The sequence below is a fragment of the Triplophysa dalaica genome, chromosome 14 (assembly GCF_015846415.1).
Source record: "Triplophysa dalaica isolate WHDGS20190420 chromosome 14, ASM1584641v1, whole genome shotgun sequence".
Taxonomy (NCBI): domain Eukaryota; kingdom Metazoa; phylum Chordata; class Actinopteri; order Cypriniformes; family Nemacheilidae; genus Triplophysa; species Triplophysa dalaica.
Window position 1 is genome coordinate 11,852,883 of NC_079555.1, and position 27,660 is coordinate 11,880,542.

At 38.5% G+C, this 27,660-nt stretch overlaps 1 protein-coding gene across 6 annotated transcripts in view; it reads right to left on the bottom strand.

The window, feature by feature from the left end:
* Nucleotides 1-27,660, bottom strand: part of kcnab1a (potassium voltage-gated channel subfamily A regulatory beta subunit 1a) — a 150,398-nt gene that overhangs the window by 10,982 nt on the left and 111,756 nt on the right. For 5 of the 6 annotated variants that reach the window (XM_056765585.1, XM_056765582.1, XM_056765581.1 and 2 more), the window contains 6 exons: nt 22,207-22,250; nt 10,714-10,751; nt 4,190-4,269; nt 4,061-4,105; nt 2,233-2,277; nt 1,723-1,766 (listed from right to left, as the gene is read on the bottom strand). In XM_056765585.1, the coding sequence (XP_056621563.1) occupies nt 1,723-1,766; nt 2,233-2,277; nt 4,061-4,105; nt 4,190-4,269; nt 10,714-10,751; nt 22,207-22,250 (296 nt within the window). The remainder of the gene's footprint in view (nt 1-1,722; nt 1,767-2,232; nt 2,278-4,060; nt 4,106-4,189; nt 4,270-10,713; nt 10,752-22,206; nt 22,251-27,660) is intronic. The other variant, XM_056765587.1, reaches the window with a different exon arrangement.

Consider the following 27,660-nt stretch of genomic DNA (forward strand, 5'->3'; position numbering starts at 1 on the left):
TAAATACTGAATGAGTAGTACATTTTAAGAAATTCTAAAGCTAGTGTGTATTTAATTGTACATGTGCACAAGTTGTAAATGTAGAACAGAACATTTCATAAAGAGAGAAAAAACAAAGAGCTCCAACTCGCTAAAACAGTTTTTAAATGTCAGTACAAATTTTTTGTCTCCTTCACTAAAAACCACAATTCACTTTAACTAAACATGCACCAAAGTTCTTTTCAGTGCACACACCTTCTTTCTATGTAAATTAGCCTTCTAAATCATAAAACCCAGTGCAATTTATTTACTAATATTTACATTGTGTCATTACAAAACTGATGTCTATTAAAAATAAATGTTTTTGTACTTTTTTATTGGTTATGTACGGTGGCCGCTAGGTGTCAATGCGCTGCGACGGAAGAAAACACATGCAAACATAAAAAAACACAAGCAAATTCAGAAAGCATCTTCATTAGTTTGGCGACACATGCCCTGCAAATACTCGAAACACAAACAAACACAGAAACGCGCTGCAAGCTGCACAGACGACAACGGAAGTGTTTCAGGAGGACCACAAAAACTGATGCACCTGATTGGGATGCGCTTCATTTTGACTGTTCAAATTCGTTAGTTGAGTTGTCAGCCACATTGACAATGTTTTTAATCATTTTTTAAACCTTTAAACTTTTTTATAGTGACACTTGTTTAAGTAAGTCGAGCAGCTACTACGTCTCATAGTTTTTGTTAAACTGATCAAAACGACAGGCTAATAATATCCTACGGACGTACGTTCAGAAAGTTAAACTAATGTTATAAAGCAATTACCTTCAATGTGGCTGACAACTCCACTAACGAATTTGAACAGTCAAAATGAAGCGCGTCCCAATCAGGTGCATCAGTTTTTTGCGGTCCCCTAGAAACACTTCCGTTGTCGTCCGTGCAGCTTGCAGCGCGTTTCTGTGTTTGTTTGTGTTGCGAAAATTTGCAGTGCATTTATGTGTTTGTTTGTGTTGCGAGTATATGCAGTGCGTTTCTGTGTTTGTTTGTGTTGCGAGTATATGCAGTGCGTTTCTGTGTTTGTTTGTGTTGCGAGAATTTGCAGCGCGTTTCTGTGTTTGTTTGTGTTGCTAGTATATGCAGTGCATTTCTGTGTTTGTTTGTGTTGCGAGTATATGCAGTGCGTTTCTGTGTTTGTTTGTGTTGCGAGAATTTGCAGCGCGTTTCTGTGTTTGTTTGTGTTTCGAGTATTTGCAGGGCATGTGTCGCCAAACTAATGAAGATGCTTTCTGAATTTGCTTGTGTTTTTTTGTGTTTGAATGTGTTTTCTTCTGTTGCAGCGTAGTGACACCTAGCGGCCACCGTAGTTAACACACCAGTAACTCATCAAAAGATGAAAGGAAAAAAAGCATTTTAACTGGGCACAAATCCAGATACAGTACACAATGTTCTCAAGTGCAGTTTCAGAATTTTAATAAACTAAATTACTGTAGTGGTGCAGCGATGCTGTACAGACTCAGTCTGCTGCATCATGCACAATCTAACACAACAAACTAATCCGAAAGATCCTAATTGCATCAAATGTTTGATTTTTGGTATTTCTGTGCATGATTTGTGTAATTCCTTTAGTGAATCGGGTGCCAAAACAATGCAGAAAGTGTGTGCAAATAAACAGCACTGTCAGCAGACACTATTTATCTTTACAGATTCACCCCACGGTGTAAGGGAGAAGGTGTAGTGTACCTTCGATAATGTGTTTCCTGGAGAGACCTCTTTCTGTCTCAGCTCTGTGGTAAAAAAAACACAAACAAAACTTTAGAAAGCTGCACTATGGCAAAGAACATCTCTCAAGTCATTCAGCCTAGCTTCTGTGCATCTGTCAGATATTCTCGGTCATCTGTTTCCAAGTGCAAAACGCTTGCTCTTCATATTTTAAAAACGCAGCGTTTTGCCAGCATGTTTAAACAGCAATTATTATTCATGAGAGAGGATTTGTAGAGAAACAGAACATGGCTTTTCTTTAGTCTTATCTGGCTCTCCAGGTGCACCTGAGACGAGACACACACTGGACTGATGGAGAAACGCTGGGTCAGCTCCTGACCTCAGTCAAGCTGCATAATTGCATTTACAAAACATGGAAATCCACAGATGTCAGCGTTAAGTGTGCTGCTCTTTAGAATGTTCAATGAAGAGACAGTTATTATATATCAGAACGTGTCTCTCAACAGGAAGTGACATGAACCGTTTACTCACTTTCCACCCCAGTAGAGCTTTGTGGTTATAACCAGACTGGATCGCCTTAAAAGGATGAGAGAAAATGTTGTTAATTTATACTGAAGTCTGAAGTAGCCATTAGGCCTGTTAGCCGGTTACTAATATTTACATTTAGCAAACGCTTTTCTTCAAAGCGCATTTGACATTTTGGTATTATGACTTTATTAAACTGCAAACAACAGAATAAGAGACAGTAATGCTATTGCTATGTGACGACACATAGTGTACATAACTTTCGCCTGTAGCTGTTTTGACAGTAATCTGCAGGTCTAAGAGATTTATTCTCATCTACATTTTAAAAGGGTGTAAATGAGCTTTCATCACTAGGAACTCTCAATGTGCCCTACATTTATTATTTGCGAAAAAAATTGATAAAAAAAGAGAGCCAAATATAATTTAGGCCAAATGAAAAACAGACAAATTACAGAAGACATGCTTTAATCATGAAAGCTGGGGCTGAGTCAAATCCATCATATAACAGATACAAGAAATCAGATTTTAAGTGATTCTGGCGGCTCTGTGGGTTACACAAAGGGGAACAGTTTCCCACCCAACTTTCATTTTTGTATAGCAGAAAAGCAATCAATGAAAAACACCATCAGCTTCATGAAGAGGCTGGAGCGGGATGGAAGATCAGGAACTAGAGCTTGAAATGAAATGAAAAAGCAAATGAAAGGAAAGCCGAAGGGGAGAAACTGGGTTATGAGAGAAGTGGAACGGGGCTACAATTAAAATGTGGGAATGAGAGGGGAATACACTGGAAAGACATTAAAGATTTAGGAAGACACTAACAAAACGATTAAAGGCAAAAAACAAGTGACAGTGAAACAAATCAAGTAGTTTAAAAAGCTGTACATTTCCATGGGTCACATCACCTATAATGTGCATCCATCAAACATATACCAAGATCATCAAACCAGATAAGTTTATGCATTTTGAATGGGTGTCATTGGATAGCTAGACAATAAGATGATATATAATATGTTCTCTACAGTGGGAACAGAGAGAATTCATTATAGCATAACAATGTGTTGATCAGTCATTATTAGTCAATATTAAAGATTCATGATTTAATTTAACTTCGGAGAGTTACACAAAATGGGATTGTAAATCATAAAACAACCATTAATTCTATCTGAAATAGCCAAGTTTCAAATAATTATGAAAGATGATGTAGTATTTAGTGCATACTACATAGTGTGCACTATGGTAGTACTCCATGGCAAACACAGACCTTTTTATCTCTCATACTGAATGGGAACAATGACAAATCAACAACACGACTTAAGGCTAAAATACACTACAAGACTTTTGCCCAGATTTTCAATCTGTACTTGTTGTAGAAGGTCTGTGCAAGTCTGCAGATTTGATCAGATAGTGTGTTTCTATCTGAAACTTTCAAAAAGTCTGAAAGTGTATGATGTCTAGTTTAAAAAAATCTGTTAAGATTTTTAAAGTCTTGTAGTGTATTCCAGCCATAAGAAATTTTCTATGTCAGTGGAATAACAGTCATTCCACAAGTGATATTGATCACAGTGGGTAGTCATCCGTTGTCATTGCAACCACCCACACCAGGAAGTACTTGTGTGTTTCCATCAGTTCAGCGTTACAAAACGGTGATCAAAGCCCCAATCTACCCCCCTCTGACAAATGAGATGTAACCGATACTACAGTCAGCAGGTAGACAACAACCACAAAAAATACAAACATCTTGCAGTTTTTACTTGAGCAAAGAGTTTGCACTTCCTGCGTTCTAGTATCACAGTTACATATCTACTTATTTACACAGGTACACATGCAACCGTACCTCCAGCCCTTCTTTCTGATGATGTTTCCCAGTATGACTTCAGCTCTGTAACAGAGAGAGAGATGTTAATTATGAATCATGGTGTAGAGTGAATTATGGGTATTATTGTTGAAGTTGAGTCACACTCACTTTCCTGCAGCATACACCTCTGCCGTGTCAAAAAGGTTCACCCCGCTCTCATAAGCTATAGTCATCAACCGTTCTGCCACCTGAAAGAGACACAAACATACACACTTAGTATCAAGTACCACAAAAATATCAACCTACAGCAGTATGTAAGACACGACACTGCTATTATTAAGATTCCAATCCAAAGTGTTTACATTATCTACAATATAGATTTACAGTATTCAAGGTATTCTGCTGGCTTATATGTACAATCAATGTCATTCAATGCATTGTTCCCCAAATGGGCAATTCCATGCAAATGTCAACATTTGAGGTCTGTGTTAAAGTTTAAAATGCTTTGTTTTAAATGCATAGTCCGGTAAGTGAATTGTCACATCCATAACAGTCCATATTCCTCATAAATGGCCACATGAAAATTAAATTAAAATAACCTTAAGTTCTATGAAGACTCATCCTTTCTCAGTTTGTGGAGTATTGTTGCTTCTGGTTTGAGCATATTAATTCACATTTTAATTAAGACATTCTACGAAGTATGTTCTCTTTAAAAAACATGTCAATTTATGTCACATCCGTAACGCATGCAATCTTTGCCTCTTTTAAATAGAAAACTTGATGTGCATAGACTGATATTTTTCTAACTCTATCATCAGGGGTTAAATAAAATATAAACAGATTATTCAACATAGTGGTAATAAATACATTCTCTGGGAGTTTATATATTTCATGTTTTGATTGAAAATGTCACATCCATAACGCTGTAATTGCTTCAACAATAAATGTTTAGTGTTTATTGCAAGACCAAGCCAAATCTCACTCTGGTTTGAAGTAAAACATTGAAAAGACATTTACATAGCCTTTGGGTCACTTTTACAAAGGTTTCTGTGGTTGTGATCGCATTTATTTTTATTATGAAGTGATTTAGCAGGTGTGGAATCATTCATCCTGACAGCAGCCCATTCATCTCCCCCGCATGCTTGGAGATTAATTTTGGCTGTTTGAGGGTTTTTCTATGAGCTAAGCTGTCACATTCCACATATCACATTCATATATCGGAGTGAGAAAGAATTAGTATATGAGTTTAAATGTGTTTGTATTTGTATTGGTATGATTGCCATGTGAGCAATCACTTTTTTATTCATCTCTAAAATCATATTTTTATTTGATCCTAGTCCAGTCCTTTGAGATTCTCATCACTTTCCGAAGGTCCCTGCTTCACAATAACACCACAGCCAACCCTTATCAAAAAGAAGTTTATTCAAGTGTGCTATTAGTATATGAACTAAGGAGTAAAATTGAGCAGCTTATACAGGAGAGTTGAATGACTTTAAAAGTGATGGCAGTGAAGCTATCGATCATTTAGAGCACCCTAGAAACCACCTTACAACACCTTTGCAATGGCCCATAAAACCTTAGCAACACCATAGCAACCACTTAAAAAACACTTAAGCAATCGAGTGCCAAATTTTGCCACAGCAAATAAAGTTTTACATACTTCCTAATCTTCACATTTTCTTCTACTTTTTCCACAATTTCTTAAAATTAATTTACATCTTCTAGTTTACACAGCAAAAAGTAAGACTTAAAATAAAGGCAAAAAATAAATACTAATGTGTGGAACTTTAATGCGCCCTTAAAAAAATACATTTAAGTGCATTTTAATTTATTTTGATTTCAATTTTCTCTTTACTAAGCAATGACAACTCTAAATTACAGAACGCGATTAAACTAAACATATTCATTTAACTCTATTTAAAAGTGTAATTTACATATGTGTATTGGAGCCGCTCGTGCACAGTTACACAGTTCAACCTATAGGTGGAGTCCATCTGAATACTCAAGGAGTGAATGAAAGTGAAGAAGCAGTGTGAGGTATGTTGGTGCTCTTCTAGCATCTTTTTTTATTGCTGAACTGCTTAATTTTTCATTGTACAAATATTTTGTACAGTTCTTACATGTGAATGTTTTGACTCTTTTATTATTTTTTGTATTTACTAAACAGAAAAGTTTTCTATTTATTATGTCTATTGCATAATTTCCTGTTTTATACTTCTGTCACTACTTATTATATTAATATAGCTACTTTTTAAATTAATTTGTATTTGTAAAGCTATGAAAGATTTTAAACGTGCTATAGAAAGAAATTTGAACTGAAGAGAATTGAATTGACAATTATTTTGTTGGTTTAGAAAAATTACACTTTGCTGCAATTTAGAAGTAGCGATATAATAAGATTTAATAAAATATTTACAAAAATGTGAGGGTTGTACTTACTTCTGTGAGATACTGTGTATTAGAAGTATTTCAAGTGCAAAAATAATATCTAAATAGTATGTTCATAAAAATACTTCAACTAGTTTACTTAGAATCAACATTGAGGTGTACTTACGAATGTTCAACAAGAATTAATAATTAACTGTCCGTTTATATTGAAGGTAACGCAAAGAAAGCTTACAAGCATACTTAAAATAAATGGGAGCTCGAGAGCTGCCCACACTGTCTCGGTGGCTAATGAGTACGGTCCGTCTTGGTTACTCGATCCAGTTCGCCAGAGACTCTCCGAAGTTTCGGGGCATCCTCTCTCGTTCTTTGATAGGCAGGCACGCCTACGTACTTCGGGTAGAGGTCACCACCCTTCTGGCGAAACAGGTATGGAGTTCGTCCCTCAAAACCAAGATGTTCAGTGGGTTACAGCCCACACTTCATCGATCCCAAGACGGCAGGTCACGCCCCACAGGTCTGCTTGCCCTTAACAAAGCACCTTCACAAGCTGCCATTCAGGATGCTTATGCATCCAGACATCTATCAGGTGTCAGGATTGGTTTCGTGGCAATCGACCTGTTCTCCCTTTCGGTCTGTCCCTGTTCCCATGGTCCACGAAGATCGTGGAAGCCGCCCTATCTCCCTGAGGGGAGGAAGGTGGGCGGGTACTAAACGATCTTGACGACTGGCTTATCTTGGCACACTCGCGAGATCTGTTGTGTACACAAAGGGACCTGGTGCTCCGGCACCTAGATCGGTTGGGATTACAGGTCAACCGAGAGAAGAGCAAGCTCTCCCCAGTGCAGAGCATCCTCTTTCTCGGTATGGAACTAAACTCTGTCAATGACGGCTCGACTGTCCGCAGCACGCACCCAGTCGGTGTTGAACTGCCTGGAACACTTCCCCCTGGGAATCAAAAGGTGATCCGCTCCCTGCGGGCCTCACACATCCCGGGCAAACTGAACAAGACAGCCAACACGCTTTCTCGTCAGTATACGCCTCGCGGAAAGTGGCGACTCCACCCCCGCAGTCCAGCTCATTTGGATGCTGTTCGGACAGTTCCAGGTAAACCTGTTCGCCTCCCGCAACACCACCATTACCCGCTTTGGTATTCCCTGTCCGAGGCCCCCTCGGCACGCATGCCCTTGCGCACAGCTGAGCGCGGGACGGACGGAAACACACCTTCCACCTTCCTCTCTGGGCCCCCCAAGAGCCCCTTGGAGGTTCCGATCTTCGTTACCTGAAGAGAAAGACAGCCCTCCTGATGGCGCTCGCTTCCTTCAAGAGGGTAGGGGACCTCCAAGCATTCTCGGTTGGCTGGGCAGAGCAGCCTTCCCCCTTAGGCCGGGATACCATATGAACTATCACAGATAGCTCTAGCCGGACCTAGTGCTACCAGACGTTTGTAAAACCCCCTCCATGGGCTGTTCCGTTTGATGTATCCTCATGAGAATGGTTCCCACTCCTGGTAACCCATGAGCTTCCCCAGGTGGACCTCCACCTCGGGGTTAACTACTCAGTCCACACGTTCCATGTGTTCTGCTCCAAGGACAAGACCATACCTATGTCCACCATATTCCTCCCCAAGGGTAGGAGGTGGCCTCTGCAGCGCATCCCTAATTAAGGAAGTTGCGCTTACCCGGTGTAAACCTGAGCCGGACAGCCTCTCGCCAGTAGAGAGCTAACGCCTCCGTCCGTGAAAGGTTACCGGTCAGGGCTGTACCCATCTTTCTCCAAGAATCTGTACCCATCTTTCTCTGGAACCCCCCGACCACCACACGGGAAGGTTACAGTTTCACGAAAGCTTCGAGCTGACACGCCCAGGCCTGTTACCGTCGCTTCGCTAAAGATTGTGACGCGATACAGCATTGTCGCCTTTTCCATAGGTAACCCCATTGGTCGTTCTCAACACTATGTCGAGAGACCGACAGAAAGGGAACGTCTTGGTTTTACATGTGTTAAAAGTATTGAACAAATAAACTATCAGCACAGCAACAAATTTATATGGATTATAGTTGTTGAACAAATGAAAACTTATTGTGAAATTGTTGTGTACTCAAAAGTTAACTACTGGTAATTTTTAAGTATACTTAAATCTATAATTTTATCTATATCTATAATTTTTATCTAATCTGTACTTTTATAAACTAAAAAGAGGGCCAATTGAGTCCCAAGAGGTTTTCAAGTATTACACTTTCAAGCATACTACTAGTCCATTGATATTAGTATACTTACTACATAAAGTATACTTAAAAATATACTTGAACTTTACTTAAGTATACTCAAAAATGAACTTCAAGTATACTTCTTTTTGACAAGCAAAACACCTTTACTACACCATGCATCACAATTAAAACTGGAGGAAAGCAGACAAATGGAGAATGACTTTAAGGCATAAAACCACCTAAATGAATCTCTCTGGCCTCTTCTAAAGTGACGGAAGCGATGGAGGGTTTAGGTTCATTGGTCAATTCATGCGTTCACTTGACCATTTGGAGTGATAATGTAAATTGATTTGCCTTGTTTCCCGGAATGCGAGGGCTTAGCCTTGAGATTACTTTAATTTCCTCCTCGCAGACTCATGAATCATAGGTGGGATGCTCTAGGCAGCTGAATGTAAGGATGTTCTTAACCTTGTGATTCATTTCACGACTTTCTTCCATTTCACAAACTTTAGTTGTTTTTTCAAACCTATATGACTTTCCTCTGCAGAACGCAGAAGATTGATTGACTTCTATTGTATGGACACAAAACCACTGAGACATTCCTCAAAATATCTTCTTTAGTGTTCACAGAAGAAAGAGTCACAGCAAGTTTTGAATGACATGAGGCTGAATAAATCATAAAATAATTTTCACTTTTGGCGGAACTTTGCCTTTGGAGCATCAACATTGAAACATGTATTGAACAGCCGAGTTTAATTTAAAGGGTAACTCTGGCCAAAAATGAAAATTCCGCCATTAATTACTCCCCCTCAAGTAGTTTAACATCTGAATTACCTCCATTTTCCCCCCAAAACGTGAATTAAGGTCGTTTTGGAAGCTTTCTGACTCCTCCTTAGATTGCAAAGCAACTAATCTTCAAGGCGCTGAAAGTGCCTAAAGACATAGTAAAATTGTCCACACGCCTCCGGTGGTTCAGTATAAATTAATATAAAGTGACAAGGATACTTTTTGTGCGGAAACAAACAAAACTAACGACAATATTCAAAAACTTCCTGATTTGATTGTTAGTTTCAAGTGTGTGTTCCCGAGAGGCTCCCATGCATCCGGTGTCAGCATTGCTGGACACATGCGTGTTCTGATACAGAGCCTGTGTGGTCAGAACGCGCATTTGTCGAGCGATGCTGACACCGGATGAACTGTCATGTGCCTCGTATGTTTGGTTGCGTTGCAATCTGAGGATTCAGAAAGCTTCCAAAAGTAAAAAAAATGGGGGTCATAAAGATGTTAGAGTCATTTTTGAAGTATTTTCATTATTTGTCCGGAGGTACACTTTAAGGCTTGATGCTTCACCTCGGGTCATCTGTAAATAGGAATTTGAAGAGAGAAAGAACACTTCACAGTCTGTACCCTCCAGATTACATATAAGCTCAAAACATTTAACAGAAGCAAAACCCTCTTATCCCCATTAATCCACCTACACACACACTTTCACACTCCCAAAGTGTTACTCGCACAAAGTCCTGATTCAGTCGTTGCTCCCCGACATCCTAATGCTCTGGAGAAAGCAAATCTCTTATGACTGCAGAGAAACAAACTGCTTTGTCACTCAGACGGGTCGACTCAGCTGGCAGGACACGCCGAGTCATTCTACTGCCAGGAGCAAGTGTGTGTGTGTGAGTGTGATGTAGGGCAGGGTGACAATTCCAGCGTTTCAAGCTTGTTCTCCTGACAACCAGCATTGAAAGAACAGGGCTGTTTAAGCGGAGAGGTTGAGGACTTGTTAACCCTTCCATTGAGGCAAAAGAACGGCAGGCAGTTTTTCTATAAACTTACATGCCCTCAAAAACAAATTACTGTCCCTGCCCGTCCAATGAGTCTTGTTCATCCTCTAGGTTGATTTGACTGTCCCTTCCACAACATCTGCGCCCGTGCACATGCACATTTTACACAACTTCTAGAACAACGTCACAGGCTTTTGCACACTATTTGCAATCTGACGGCTTTTTCTTGTCACTTTCGCTACTGATGTCATTTTGTATGTTATAGTTTTATATCTTTATAAAGTTTCTTCGGTTAGTGAGCAGAACAATTCTGACTTACCTCATCTGAAATCTGGCCTCCAAACGTTACCCAAGTCCCTGTGAAGAAAGAAAGAATAATGAGGTTACACTTAAGAAGTTTTAGAACGTATTTTTAAGGATCAAAACCTCCTCCGCCTCATATCTTCTAATGAAATGATATTTCTCGCACAAGCACACCTGACTCATTTCATTACTGTCTGATTATCACTTATAATGCCGTGGGATGGAAAATCTCCAAGAAACCGGAGAGATTACAATTCATTTTTAAATCAGGTTGGTTTCTAATTTCTTTATATTTTTAGGTTCAGTTCAACATTACTGCTCAACAGTACATATAATTATGAAATAAAGAGTGATACAAATAACCAAATAATATCTTATAAATATCTTAAGAAAAATAATAACACAATAATAAAAAATGAACAAGATCAAATGTCACCATGTTAATCGCAAACGGGCTCAGGAAATCAGTTTCAAAGCTCTTGTTCAATGTTGCAATGACAATGGATAGTTCACCAAAAATGTTTTAATTCTTTTATCATTTCAAGCCTGTATTACTTTTTTCTTCTGCAAAACACAAAAGAAGTTATTCTGAAGAATGTTTGCTGCCAAACCTATAGCTATCCCATTGACTTCCATGGTACGGAGACTAAACCACTGAGACATTTCTCAAAATATCTTCTTTTGTGTTGTGCAGCAGAAAGAAACTCATACGGGTTTGGGATGATATGAGGGTGAATACAAATATTTTTGGGTATACGATATTATCAAGAATATACATTTAACGTCTATATTTCAATAGACTACAAAAATCTGATTCATTCTTAAAATAGGTTTGAATTGAATATCTATCTTTCACTGCAAATATTTACCAAACCCCAAATCTATTAAACCATGTGACATTTAAAAATGTTCCAATCTTTATTAAAAGCGACATCACTCCTATTACAAAACACTCCAACAAAATTATGGCTCTGCTCTTTTAAGAGAGTAATGTTGTCCAGAGGCAAAATCCTACCGCAGAGAAGCTTTACCAATTCCTAACAGCTGCAGATTTAGAGAAAATACTCCCAAGAGCCGTAAATTCAAGCCAGCAGAACAGAAGTTACAAGCTCAGCCAACAGAGCTTATAAATAGCAGCTGCTGTCTGACTCAGAGATGTAATGCTGCTGTGGACTGACAGTGTAGAAGACTCTGGATTTACTGCACATTGCTTATGAAACATCAGGATATTGGGAAATGTTCTTCACCGTGAAGCTGTTACGCTCTCAGCTCCACTGAGCTTTAATGAGCGATCCAGATCTATTTTAGCAGAGGAATTATCATACGTTCACACCCACTCACTTGATATTGCTGTGAGGTCATGTAAAGGTTTAATCTCGCTCTACTGAAAAATATTGCTGACATCAGCAACCATCATCTCTTTTCTGTAGGCTCCACCAAGGATTAAAACCGCAAAGAAGTTAGATTTGTACTCTGGTGGAGAAACTGTGACCGAAGATAAGCAATCGTTCATTCATCTGAATTGAAATTTTGACAATCCTAATCCGTCCATGAGTAAAGTTTTGGTTTTAGTGTTTATAGAAGTTCAAGAATAAAGTGATATGATTTCTGACAGGAGAAATTTTGGGGGTTATTTAGATTATTCTTTCAAAGAGAAGTTTCTTTGTTCTGATGAAGCAGAGAAAGATATTTGGAAGAATGCTTGTAACCAAACAGTTCTTGGTCACCATCGACTACCATAGGAAAAATGACAATGTTATAGTCAAATGTGTCCCAGAACTGTTTCTTATATTCTTCCATATATCGTCCTTTGTGTTCAACAGAACAAAGATATTTACAAAGCAATTTCTCCTACTATGGTAGTCAATGGTCTTCTAAATATCTTTCTCGGTGTTCATCACAACAACAACAAAAGTTATACAGATTTGGATAGAGGGTGAGTAAATGAGAACCATTCCATTCCATTCCATTTTCTACCGCTTATCCGAACTACCTCGGGTCACGGGGAGTCTGCGCCTATCTCAGGAGTCATCGGGCATCAAGGCAGGATACACCCTGGATGGAGTGCTAAATGAGAACTATCTCTTTAATTTATTCAAAGAACAAACAAACCACTCCTGAGACCACGACTGCTGTTAACTAAGGCCTTCATCAAGGCAAGGCAAGTTTATTTATATAGCACATTTCATACACAAGTGCAATTCAAAGTGCTTTACATAAAATGATTGACAGAAAGAAATAAGTCTTATCTTGAAAATGCAAATGATTTAAGATCTCAAAAACTTTAGATTTTAAGAAACAATAAAACAGCAATAAAATTGATAAAAAATGTGACTGTATACATAAAAAGAATAAGAGCAAATAAAAATAAATTAGAAATAGAAGTGCAGTTGATGTAAAGCAGCACAGTGCTCTAGTATCTAGTATTTTTCTTAATCGCAATAGTTGAAATACATGCTCATATTTATATGAGTGTGCTTGGTTTCTATTTTCTCCACTGCAAAAGATGACTTTCTTACTTAGTCTGTTTTTCTTGTTTTCCAGTGAAAATGTCTAAACATTCTTGAATCAAGATGCAGCAAACTGACTTAAGAAAATAAATCCTGCTTTTATTAAAAATATATAAAATTTCAGTATATTTGTGCTTAAAACAAGCAGAACATTTGCCAATGGGGTAAGAAAAATAATCTTGAATTGATTGACCTTAATTCAAGATTATTTTTCTTACCCCATTAGCAGAATTTTTTGCTTGTTTTTAGTAAAAAAATATGAAATTTCAGTGAAAGTGTGCTTAAAACAAGACACATATTCTTAGGTCATTTTGCTCATCAAGAAAATTCATCTTGATTCAATAATTTGTAGACATTTTTACTGGAAAACAAGAGTATTCTTTTGCAGTGTGTTTCTCTTAGCTGAGGGCAGAGATGTCAGAATGTGCAGATCATAAGGGACAAGGTCATTTTAGGAGGATAAGAGGATGAGAGAGAGTGTGAGAATACCAGCGGGTCAGTGACATTAGGTCACACCGCTGATGGTGGAAGCGCAATTGTGAAAACAAAGAGCTTTGAGCAAAAAGCAAAAAACATTTCACAAGTACAAAAGCAGACACGTGCAAATCCATTTTGCACCAATTACTAATGAAAGATTTGAATAATATCTCACTTATACATACAAAAAGACATCTCAGTGTGACCTTGATACACTAAATTATCTTCTGTAACTCTAAGTGAGAAAGTTAAAGGCAAAAATTGAGCAGATCATTCAGATAATTTACATCATAACCCTCCTTCAACTGGGGAGCATGTGTTAGGTCAGCGTGACTGAGCAGAATCTCTTTATTAATGCTAAGTGCTCTCTCACTCTCTGTCTCCAGGCACATTAGTATTTGGCACAAATAGTCCTTAGATGACTAAGGTTTACAATGTTCCCTTTGTTAACCCCTGTTTCTGGACCGTCTCTCTAATGTCTCATCATTTTGATGGGTTATCAGTTTGTTTTTCTATAGCCCTTGAACAGTCCTGAGTTTATTTTTTATTAACGCATCTCATATGAAGTATCGTAAACGACCATACGGACAGTTTTCTGTCATACACTTGTTTTGTAAATGAGGCCTGTTGTTACTTACTGTTGCTATTTTAAAAAAATCTAACTTGGCCATATCATTTTTTTTGTTATGTATTCTCAAAATTGCTGGCAGAATATAAGCGTCTTCTGTGTATTGTATAGTAGTTGGCTGAAATACATTGGCTGGATGGATCCCATTTTTCATGACAGTGTGTTGATGTAACACTGTAAATCTGTCTGATTGACAAACACATCCTAAAGATGCTATGAATCAATTCAGGACATAACTGAGCTCTGAAGCACTTCAGTTTGTTAAAATCCCCCCTTAGTTAAATTCACATGTTATGTGTATTCCACAAAAATACATATACAAGGCATATTTGATATTATTCTTCCAGATTCTTCTTCAAACTGCAATGAGATGTAACACATCCAATTCTCATCTGACATACGGTATTGTTTTACTGCAGTACAAATGTCTGTCTTCTTGACTTTAGCCGCAGGGATTTGGACTGCAAAATGAAAAACTCTGAATGATGAAATTCAGAGGTGTTTAAAGGAATAAACGTTCCTTCCAGAGCCTCTGGTGCTTTTCATGCATGAAACCCGGAATGAGTGACATTTTAAGGTGAGTAGGTTTTCTCCTCAGGGTGGTGGAAATGATCCACAGTCCAACGCAAGAGTGATTCAAAAGCTTATTCGCGTGCACACAAAGACACGCACACACACACTGATCCCTTAAGACAAAGGCTGTGCTTTCTGTAGCCTTGAATTCACTTAACAAACCAATTTTCAACTCCATCCAACTGGAAGAAATGTTCCCGATTCAATCAATGAGCAGATGGCAGCAACAAGCCAATGCCACGGGAACAGAAGGAAAAGAGAAATAGAGTTTGAGAGAAATATGGTGAATTCAAAATATTCTCATTTCATCTCATCTCATTTGCCTGACTGCATTTAGGGAATTGCTAAGGGATACTTCAACCAAAAATAAAAAGTCTGTCATCATTTACTCACCCTCAGATTGTTCCAGACCTGTAAAATCACACAGGAAGTGTAAAATCTCCACCTCCCATGACTCCCATATTTATTTTCCATACTATGGCAGTAAATGGTCTGTTCTGTTTGGTTACTGACATTCTTCCAAATTTCTTTCTGTGTGTTCAGCAGAACAAAGAAATGTATACAGGTTTGAAACAATCTGGATGAGTTAATTTTTGGTTGAAGTATCCCTTTAATACTGCATTCATGCAGCTCAACAGGTACTCTACAACACTAGCCATGCCAAGATCATGGGTTCAATTCCCAAGAAAAGCACATACTCTGTAATAAATGTTTTGCTTGATGGCTGTTACAGCTTAAATCCAAGCTACGCCAGTAACAAGCATTTGCCAAATGCAAGATCAAAACATGATCAAAAACATGCTTTCAGGTGGTAACATTTCCTGATTTGATACACACTGTTGGACCACCAACCTGTCAGCGAAAAACAGGGGCAGAAGAGGTTTCATTGGGGATAGAAATGAGGCATGGTGGGTATTTCATGACTGAATGCATCACTGTGCTGTTTAATGGTGGGTGAGTGTGTGTGCAGTGACATTTGGAAAGAGTTTGAGTAAGTATGATACCCTATAGTTCTCCATACTCAACAAAGTTATTTACACTTACTCAAAATGAAAGAGAATTAAAGAGAATAAATATACGCAGTCATGGAGAAAATAACGATATTTTTTTAAGACCATTTTCAGTTTTTCTGAATTCAGTATGTGTTTGGGTAAAAGTATTATTTTCGTTTTCTATTATGAACTACTAGTCTCTCGTGGCCAGACCTTCATACTGCTTTCCTGTGCCTCAGGGTTAGCATGGGGCTAGCAACTCCAAGGTCATGGGTTTGGCAGGGGATTGCATGTAGTCAGAAACAACATCAATGCAATATAAGTCGCTGTGGATAAAAGCGTCTGCCAAACGTGTAAATGTAAATAAATGTAAGGTCTGGAACTTATCGCCGCTTTCTTTGGCCCTAGGCCCGGCCAAGAGGCCATATGACTGACAGGTTTCTTTTTGTGCCGCGCCAAAAGTTAACAGCAACAAAATGATTATAATGCCGTGAACCTGGCATGCTTTTAAGAATTAAGCGTTTAGTCAATCGTGATAAATTCCTATAGCAAACATTGTAAAAACTTCCTGTTGTTTCCAGGCGGAAAACTCTACATGCAAGGCGGACACCGGAAGACTCCCGGAAATCCTGTAAAATTCAACCAATCGACGACTTCGAACGTGCTGAAGTGTTTCCAGAAAAGTGTGCCTAAGGCACGTGGCATGATGTCTGATGCTGAGACTAATGAACTATTAACAATATTTCAAATCAAAATATTGCTTTTATTTGCATTTAGTCACGAAGAAAACAAGTTCATATTTATTTTTATGCAAAACATCAGTAATATTTGTATTTAGGAAAAGTGTGAAATTAATTTTTATGTATTGACCTAGATTTTTTTGACAGTTTTATGTCTTGTCATGCTGTCAGTATTACATCGTTGTTGGATGACTTTATGCCACTCCTGTGTCACGAATTACAAGGAGAGAGAACCCAAGTGCATTCAGCTGTAAGCAAAACACTATTACAAACAAAAAAAGACCCACGAAGGGGATAAACAAGAACAACACAAAATATAAACAGAAACAAAAAGGGGCAAAAGCAAAGGAAACAGGAAAACTCACACTAACTCACAAAACGGCAATGACAGGACTAGATATACAAGAACATCAATACACGAGGCAGGGCAATCCAAAGGGTATGTTAATCCACAAGGTTATGGTACAGCAAACAGAGCAAAATTAATCAGCACAGGACAGCAAACACAAGGGCATTAAATAGGCGACCAAATCAAAAGGGTGCGGGGCATGAACTTATTAACAATCAATAATGAGGGAACCAGAGGACGGGAACAAAGACGAGACCCGAGAGAGCGCATGGCATCACAAAACAAACAATGCCTTGTCTCTCTCACACTAAACACGTGGGTCTGTCATGATCCTGCCACAAGACTGAGAAAAACATGACCAAAAGAGGCAGAACCATGACATCCTGAGGTTTGATTTGGTTGAAATTCAACAGACACTGGAATGGAATTGCCAGAATACATGATCTAGAAATGCAGATTAAATGAAAATTTGGAATCATCTCTTAATGTTTTCTGTGGCTGTACAGTTAACCCCAAACCTGGAGATATCTGCAAAATCCCAAAACTTATCACCAATTATAAAAACCACCTAACAGCTGTAAATGATAAATAAGTTTTTCCATTGATTAACCATAATGAAAAATTGGCCCTGGGTATAAATAATTTTGGGCGTACCTGTATAAGTGATGTAACTACAAGACTATAATATACTAAACTGCTCAGTAAGATTCTGCATAATAATTTGCAACCTCATTTTTACTGTTTCACTGGGGAGAGTGATTTACAGATCAAATTAAATATAAATGAAATATATGTTTGATGGTTTACATTTGGTATTATCATTTTGAATATCAATATCATTTTATAATCTAGTTAAACATGCAGTGACGTATTTTTTTAAAGTAAACTGTGGTTCTATGTCATTTTTTTTCTTCCTAAAAATAAGTGACCTGTACTGTCACAGAGAACTGAGCGAAGCTGTCTGTGTGTTAACTTAAAACCTTCCTTACTTAATGCAGCTTATCAGGATCCGAGGTGGTCAGCTGCCTCTGAGCGTGCTCTCTAACTAAACATTGGTCTACTGCCTGTTTTGTGCACTTGTGGCATTATGAGAGACGGTCAGTTGGCAGCACACTGACCTTTGCATGAGACGGCTACCTGGGCGGCTGCTCTAAACATATTCTCCTGGACAACTACCTCGGTCAAGTTCTGAAACAACTATCCACTTCATAGAAACGCCTTTCCTATAACTTAATAAGTGCGTTTTGGGCAAACTGATTTATATTTCTAATAAAGTAAAATGAAGCAGAAATTTGATTAAACAATATTTTCAATAAGTTGTAAGTTATATGATTGTGAGAGTAGGCTAAGTATTTGTGAAACAAAGTATATGAAATGTATCAGTCTAGGGACACCAGCAGACCTCAGTGAGAGCCATTATCCACAAATAGAGAAATCATGGAACAGTGGTAAACCGTCCCAGGAGTGGTCGGCCTACCAAAACTACTCCAAGAGCACAACGACGACTCGTCCAGGAGGTCATAAAAGGATGACTGGCCATAATAGATGGAACCATGAATTCTGCGATCTACCAGAGAATCCTAAAAGAGAATGTGTTTGTGACCTCAAGTTTAAATGCACTTTAAGATCAGACCAGCAAGTCCACCTCTGAATGGCTAAAATAATCTAAATAAGGGTTTTGGAGTGGGCCTAATCAAACTCTGGCATGACCTTAAAAAGACTGTTCATGCTTAGGACCCTCCAATGTGGCGGAATTAAAACAATTCTGCAAAGAAGAGTGGGCCAAAATCACATCACAGCGATGTGAAAGACTCATTGCCAGGTATCGCAAACACTTGATTGCAGTTGTTGCCGCCAAGGGTGGCACAACTTGTTTTTTGGTTTAGGGGGCAATTACTTTTTCACATAGGGTCAGAAATGTTTGGATGTTTTTTTCCCTTAAAGGAGCCAGTCGTTTGCTGTTCTTTAGGCTTTGAGTTCTTAAGGTGTTTAACAATGGATGTTCATGTTTCTAATTAAAAAAAAAACGCTTTATGTTTCACATAATGGCTCTGATTGGTTAAGCTGAACAGGTCTGTGATTGGTTCCCTGCTTAGGTATGTGTGTGAAGATGACCCACCCATACCATATCAGTGAGCTTCCGCTTCACAGGCTGTATTGATTTGTCACTCTCAGTGCACTTGTATTCATAAACTTTGGCTTTTACCAATAAACAGTAACAATTGCGTCAACGTAACTTTATCAATTGAAAATATGCGGATCGATCGAAGTGTAACGGAGGTCTGCTAGTGCATTAGCAAACGTCAATCTTTGTTAGGGATCGCAAATGTTATTCCTACTATGTCGAGAGAAATTAAAACTAAGAAGCCCTATACGCCAAAAAATGGGCGTATAACTTTGGGTTATTAAAAGCACTCCGAATAGTGACATCTTGTACCCGGGAAGTAGAGGGCTGTAGTCCGATTCCAGCCGTCCTCTGTAGTCCTTGAAAAGTGAATTCTGTTAAAGACAATATCTCGCTTGGCGATGAACTTTGAGCTTTATCATTTTGCAGGTTTTGTTTATGCTCTAACAGCAACATTACACACTGACTAAAGGTTGAAAAATAGGATCACGGGGAATGTGAACTTTATTAAATAAAACCTTCATTTAAAAACTGCTGTATTAACTCGGTTTTCTTTGTGTAATATAAAAATGTGTTTGATGATCTGGATCATTTAAGCAAGACTAAAAATCAGGAAGGGGCAAATACTTTTTCACATCACTGTATATCAGTAAAACAGAAATCAATAACTAATAATAACAACTAACTATAACAAAGTTCCCTTCTAAAAAAGTAGTAAGTTACAAACAAAAGTACTTCACTGTGCTTTATTTAAGTTATTTTTTTAAACGATAAAAGTACCTAATTCAGTACAATACTGCCAGAAAAGCAGCTGCTCTCAATCAAGAAGTAACATCAAATTCAAACAAAAATATCCAACAATACAAATAAAAACACCTTTTCATACTGCTATTGTTTAGAGATGTTACTAGAAAACATACATATGACAATAACTGAAAAACAACACATTCTTATTCGTAACTATTTTAAGATATGAATTCATCCATCTCATTCGAAAGTTATAATCAGCTATTGTGCCATGATTGACGGTTAGGTGTAGGTGTGTGCTCTTTTTAGAATAATCGTTTTTTTTTACAATTTACTTTACATGAATTTGTACGAAATCACCACCCCAAAAATGAAGTTCATGTATGATCAGCCTGGAAGAATAGTAAGTTTAGTACTCGCAAAAGAGAACATTTTTAAAGAACAAAACACACAGACTTATATAAACCTGAACACACCACCTGTGTTCTCAATACAAACCCACACAGTCTCACTGCAGGACTCTTAACCTGCCTGGTTCTTTATTTAACAAATTATTTCCCTTGTCTACAAAAGAGTGAGATATTGTCCTTTCTGTCTTTCTTATTGTTGGATTTTTATAAAATCTGTAATGTAAGACATGCTTAAAATGTTATGACCGCATTCTCACCTCGATCTCTGCCGAGCGCTGTGACAAAAACATGTGCCGTCCACATCTTTTACACATAAAAATCATTTCTACAGCATATTTAACAGAAAACAATGCAAACCTATAAGATTCACTTTTAACGTGTTGCCACTATTTCAATAAGCAGTAGATACAGGAAGCATTAAAGGGGTCATATGGCGTGAATACGTGTTTTTCTGTGTCTTTGGTGTGTTATAAGTTGCCCATGCATGTATAAGACACGTACAATTGCAAAAATTAAAGTGTCGGAACAAAAGATGCATTCCTTCTAAAAGCGAACACAGACCTGCCTGAAACACCTTGTGTAATCACACCCCGGCGAATGTACGTCACTTCATAGCATGACTTGACCAAAAAACTGCCCAAATCTAAACGCAAGTAAGGTAGGAAGACTTCTTAATCTCATTGTATCGTCACTGGCGCAGCCATGTCGCGGAGACGCTGTGTGTTTCGTTTAGAAAATACTTTGTTACGGACTAAGGCGAGTTGAGCTCACACTGGTTGATCAAGAAGGGCCAAAGCGCTCTCGTTATTTATTATGTTACCATTCCCTGCTGTAATGCGAGTTTTTTTCTATCTCACACAAACTCTGTATGATGTGTATGGTTGTTTGTTTATAGTCTTTATAACGTCGTATATAAAAGGTTAAACAGTTAGCTATCATTTTTAACTATTTAACATCATCTTTTTGTAACAAAACCTTACCGATCCTTTAAATCCTGCTCAAGTCACGCTGGCAAAGTTGATGTATCGACTTGATCATCTTTATTTTCCCTATCAGGTTTGGGCTCAAATTGAAGGAAGTACCAGATTTGGGCTCATGTCAAAGGAAGTACCGATGACATTTTATCACCTGTCAGTACAATTGCTTCGGAACCTGATGTTCCAAATATGGTAAGAGGGTTTACATTTCTGTCACAAGCTTGCAGTATTCGACCAATCACTACGCACTGGTAAACTGGCCAATGAAAGCACACATCGCTTTTCACAGCGATGATCTGGGCGTTTCATAGAGGCGGGGAAAAGAGGAGATACAAACATGCACGTTATGTGGAAAATACAGCGTTTTTTAACCTTAAATCGTGTATAAACATTACAGAACATATCATCTAAAATAAAGGCTAATATTCATTTTGCCGTGTCATTTGCCCCCTTTTAAGAAAAACAAGCATCATCTGATGCAGGCCAGATTAAAACCGTAACTATTCATCTTCTAAAATATTTTTTTAATACATGGACACACTGAAGTGTTCAAATGTAAACACGCACACAAGCAAACTGAGTCCCTGCAGCATTGGCCTGTTTCGCTTTATAAGCTGAGTCGGCCTTTTGTCGTCTCTGAGGTCCTTAACGCTGACTGGCTCGCACTGGTTACCAAAGTTCAGCTTTAGTAATTGTGCGCATATATCCCACTGTACAGTTCCCAGTGTCTTTATGTCGACATCAAGAGCCAGATTGTGTTCGTGTGTGTGAAAGAGAGATAAGCAAGTGTGTATATGTGTTAGCGCACTAAGCAGAGTTTCTCAAGTCAGCATGGTGCTTGACATGATTAATGAACTGTTACACAGGGAATTAAACCGAGGCCTCAAAAATCTGTGCCTGCTGCTATCTGTCAATCTACCACAGCATACAGAGACACGCAGCACAAAATATATTTTCTGAGATTGATAAAGTGATACTCACCCAGACCTAGGCATGATACTCTCAATCCAGATTTCCCAAGGTTCCTGACAGGCAGAAACAGAGAGAGGGAGAGATATTGTTATTAAAATTGAACATCTGTGTTCTGGGATCTAAACTCTATTAAATCAACAGAAAGTAATTAACCAGCAAAAACTACAGAAATGTGCTTGATCATGTGAGATTATGGTTGTTTCATTTTTTACAACAGCTTTTAGATCAAGTAAAAGTTTTTAAAGAATATTGGTGAGCACGTTTGTTAAAGATAGCGAGTTTGTCAGAGCCGATGGTTGAGTGGTTCGTGGTCCGACATATAACGCCTGGCGACCCGAGTTCGAATCCCGGCTCGTGGTCCTTTCCCCGGCCCCACCCTCTCTATCATCCATTTCACTTCTTGTCCTCTCTAAAAAAATCACTGTCTGTCCAATAAAGGCAAAAACTAAAAGCTAGTTTTGACATGTAAATAAATAAAAATGATAGTTTATCTCTGTAGCACTTTAAATTAAGGTTGTATTTGTTAACATTTGTAAATGCATTAGCTCCCACAAATCAACAATAGTTCTACAGCATTTATTCTTTTATAATAATATAAACATAGTTAATTATTAACATTAACAAAGATTAATAGATTATGATAAACTTAAACTACAGTTTGTTGCTCATTGTTGGTTCATGCATTTACTAACATTAAAAAGTAAAATCTTATTGTAAAGTGTTACTGTACATTCACACGGAGCTTCAGTGTCGCATCACTGGCGTTGCTCGTGGCAGAAGTTGAAAATGTCTCAACTTTTCAAGCACCAATGCAGGAGTCAGCCAGTCAGTTCACGTTGTGCAATCAACCTATTGCAGGTGCTAGCCAATTGCGTTAATGAAAGACAGGAGAACAACGTGATTGGCTGTTGTAATTATAACGATTGGGTCTGGCCACGCTTCAGACACACCCCCTTGTCAAGCTCTGTCGCTGAAGCCCCTTTTGAATGTAGGGTTACTCTCATTTTTATGGCACATAACATAACTCTCACTCCCCTTAGAGGGACAGTTAACCCAAAATAACAATTCTGTTTTCATTCACAGAGAACGATACTTGAATAAATGCTTCTAACCAAACAGTTCTTGGGACCATAGTAGGTTACACTGCTACCATAGTAGGAAAAATAACAATGGTAGTCAAGAGTGCCCCAGAACTGTTCATACGTTCTTCAAAACATCTTCTTTTGTGTTCAACAAACAAAGAACTTTGTAAAACAAAACTATGGTAGTCAATGGAGGCCAATAACTGTTTGGTTACAAGCATTCTTCCAAATATCTTCCTGTAACAACTCGTGGGAGTAAATGATGACTTCAGATTTTTGGGTGAACTGTCCGTTTCAGTATTTAGGTTTGTTACCACCGCATTAAGTTGGTAGCTGTAGTGTGCAAAATGAGTTTAAAGTGAGTTTTATTGATATCTAGTGGCTTGGGATAAGCGACAAACTTTGGCAGGGAAAACAGTAAAGTGCTGACAGAGAAAAAAACGTGGATGAGCAAGAAAACGCAAGCAGTTGCTTTTTGCAGTAAACGTGTATAGCCTCTGTGGAACTATCAGAAGGCTAGAGAATGAAGTCGCAAGATAATAGCTGTGCTTGTAGATAATAAAACTGCTTCAATGACAGATTACATACATCTACAGTATCCTGTAGTGTCCTGCGGGCTTCGAGTTACACAGCAAATATTTTAATAAAGTACCCATATACTATCTGTTTTCAGTGGTCTCCGTCTGTCATTCTATAGAAGCATTGCTGAACAGCGTGACCAAGAAGAGCCAGGACCATAAGCAAGTGGGTAAACAGATGGGATGGATTTCAGGGGTATAACAATTGTAGTATGTTATTTTGGAGCCCACAGTAGTATACCTGAGATGCCAAAAACCAGACTGCACCCTAACTAGGATCAACATAATAAATCTCCTTCATGTAGAACTTTATTATTTATCTACGCTGAAAAGTTATTCCCAGCAACAAGCAAAAGGACATTCCTCACAGTGAAATCAGGACCATTTCATTAAACATCAAATATCTTCTGACTGGCTGCTTTCCTGGACGCACAAATTGCTTGCCATTGGAAACGTGTCACATCAGTCTGGATTTGACAAAATGCAAGAGCATAAGCAAATCTATCTCAGTAATTTGACAGCGCTGTGTCTGTCTGTGTGTTGTGTGTCCATTCTGTGTGCAAGAATTTCTCTCCACATCTGCTGTATTTGTATGATATAACTGACACGACGGCAGGAGGGAGAGCTAGCATTTAGACAGTGCAAATACAAAAAATAATGCCAGTCAGAGAAAGCTGGAAATCTGTTAAAGATTACATGAGAAGTATTGCCAAAAATGGCTGCACAAAAAAACAAATGCAGCATTGCGCAGTGCATAAGAAACACAACAATGACGAAGCATGAAACAGAAAAGAAAACCAGAAAAGGCAACAGGATTTATTACAGGTGGTCTTTAATGTATAATTTGCAGTATTTTCATAAATCCACACAAACAGCATCAAAGAGATGAGTGACCCATGAGGTCTCACTGGGCCACTGAAGCAACACAGACATAAGGTCCATTAGGCAATGCTGAGTTTATCCAAGTTTAAGCAAAGTGTAGATGCTGAACATAAAAAAATTAGACAGAGATAGAGGTGCTTAAATCAGCCAAACAATTCATCATCCTTAGACTAATGCCGCTGCGGTCACATGGGCGTCTGCAGGAGGACAGACAGAGAGACGCTGCCTCAGCTGGACATTACAAAGCGTGTCTGGACTTTTCTGGGAGTATTGAAGAAGTTACTGGCCCAGCAATTCCTTTCAGCGAAATTCCGCTGATCGCTCGACATGTTTCTCAATGGATTATAAAAAGAGTAAAGCAGCTTAATTGTACAGATGTTAGGGCTGCTCGATAAATCGAAAATAAACCGCAGGTGATTTGCCGGTTGGCTGCGATGTTTTATGCGCAGTTTGTCAGTGAAATACTGTTCATTGCAGCAGCATCCGAAAGCCAGAGGGCGCTCTAGCACAGAACCTCAAATGCTCCATAGAAGAAGTATCACGCGATAGCCAGGAAATGCCGTCTTCCTATCTGCCTCTGGCATCTTTCTATCAATGTTTTTCAAGCCTTCTCAGGAATTTTCATGATATTAAAGTATATTGATAAGGATGATGTTTGACGGGTGTTGCATTTTAAATGCACGTTTTAAGCGATTCAAACACTTAGTGCTTTCAGATTGAGCAGTATTTCCCACAGATCACAGAGCCGTGCTTCACGAACAAGCTGCGCATACAACATAATCGCAGCCTTCGCGATTTCACAATCGCGATAGCCACATCGATTTAATCAAGATTTGAATGGGAAATGTGATTAATCGAGCGGCCCTAACTGATGTGGACAGCATCAGAAAGGAGAGACGGGAGGCAATTCTAACAACTCTAAAAACTGACTTCCAATAAACTTGTATGCTATGAGGCTAAATTGTTGTGTCTGGCACATATAAATGTTTCTTATAACAAGAGATGACAGATTGACGTGTAGAAGCGTGTAATGTATAGACCACTCAACAAGACCTGTTGGTTGTATTTTGTTCAAACGTTTGTGCAGTGTTAAAGTCCCACTGCATTTGATCATTTATCACTTAAAACTCATCTTTAAGCATGACAATAGTATATGTCAAAGTATTTTCCTGTGATACTAATTTATTCATGCCTTAAAATGACTTAAATATAACGCTACACCTTTGCTTCATTTAGTATACGTTGACAAATTAGTCAGGCGTGTGATTTCGGACCGTTGATCATGGGTACATATGTAGATGCCTCATTCAACATGTGAGCAGCTCATCCTCGTGTTGCAGAATCAGAGCTGAAACAGCATCGATCGTTTCAGTGTCGAGTCTATGCTCCATCCTGAAATATCTATTGCTCAAATCTGATATTGTGATTGGTTACAGGGTTATGATGTCATAAACAGAGGTTCAAACTGCATTTCAAACTGTCTTTGGTAAACTACAGTTTTATAGAGAAAATACTCGGCAATGGTTTAAAATGATGAATTTGCACACGAGTTATCTTAAGGTATGTTAAAAACACCACATAGACAAACAAAAACCTTGATTTTTCACCACAGGGGGACTTTAAAAACTTAAAACAGGATGTTTACTGAACTGGTCTATAGATAAAAATTCCACACAGAATTGATTGCATTTACATTTATGCATTATTCAGATGCCTTCATTAAATTGCATTCAATTTATCTGGCAATTTACCAACCAAATCCTTCTCTGGTTATGGTGTTTGTGCATATGAGCAGGGGCTAAATTAGGATTTGTAATGGGCTCTATGGGGGATTTTGAGGGGTGCGTATACAAAGCTTTTAATTTTATTAATTCACAAACTGTAAAATATAAATTCAGACAGCCCTTTGCTATGAACAATAAAATGCTGATCAAACTCATTCTAGATGCCAGCAGTTCACAAAGCTACATGTGATAGATCTCTCTGTAGGCCTGTGCCCTTTCCTTCTTTCATTATCAAATATTTTCATCTATTAATGTACACAGAAATGTATGTATGACCTGTGGATTTCTGGTGCTTTTCTGTCAAAACTTCATACAACATTCATAATGACTGAGATGACGAATCGTTGCTGCCTCACACACCATGAACAAACCGCTTCAAATGCTTGAACTTGATGAAAATGACATTATTTGGAAGTCGAGCCTTTCTTCATAAACAGCTCATTGTGACTTGAAATGTTTAAACAACAGTGCGCCCTGTACAAGAAGCACCGCCGCGCATCATGTCTATAACTCGGAAATATAGACAGTGCAGAAAGGAAACACAAGCGTGCGCAGACACCCGGTGCCCTCCAACCGGAATATGTCTCCCTGCGAAGGGCCCTTTGGGAATGGAACACCATAAAAAATGTCAATCCAAATACAGAGAAAATGGTGTTGTTTAAATCTCCTTTTGCCATGTTAATTTTAAATGAACAATTGAGTTTTTCCCTTCAGGGCTTACACATCAAGAGCTTTACTCCTCGAAGAGAGTAGGGCATAGGGATCACTTCGAAATGAAATGGAGCAGGGAATGATTTCTGCTCGAACGCGGTCAATGTACGACTGCGAGTTGGGTTACGTTGCATATAGACCCATTTTCCACAACCATCAATGTAAGACTATACACTGACAAATAGGGAAATTGTTACTTAAACTTGAGATTTCTACTGGTGCATAGCATATTTGTAATGGCTCCGCCCCCGATGGGCATCTACCATAATCATGTCACATGGAGTAATATGATGTGAGAACAATATTTGGGTCATGGTGAACCCGACCAGAATGCTTTCCCCCGTGTACTGCCTGGAATTCCGATCTGTGTGTGTGTGTGTGTGTGTGTGTGTGTGTGTGTGCTTCTATGCCATAACATCTGCCTTT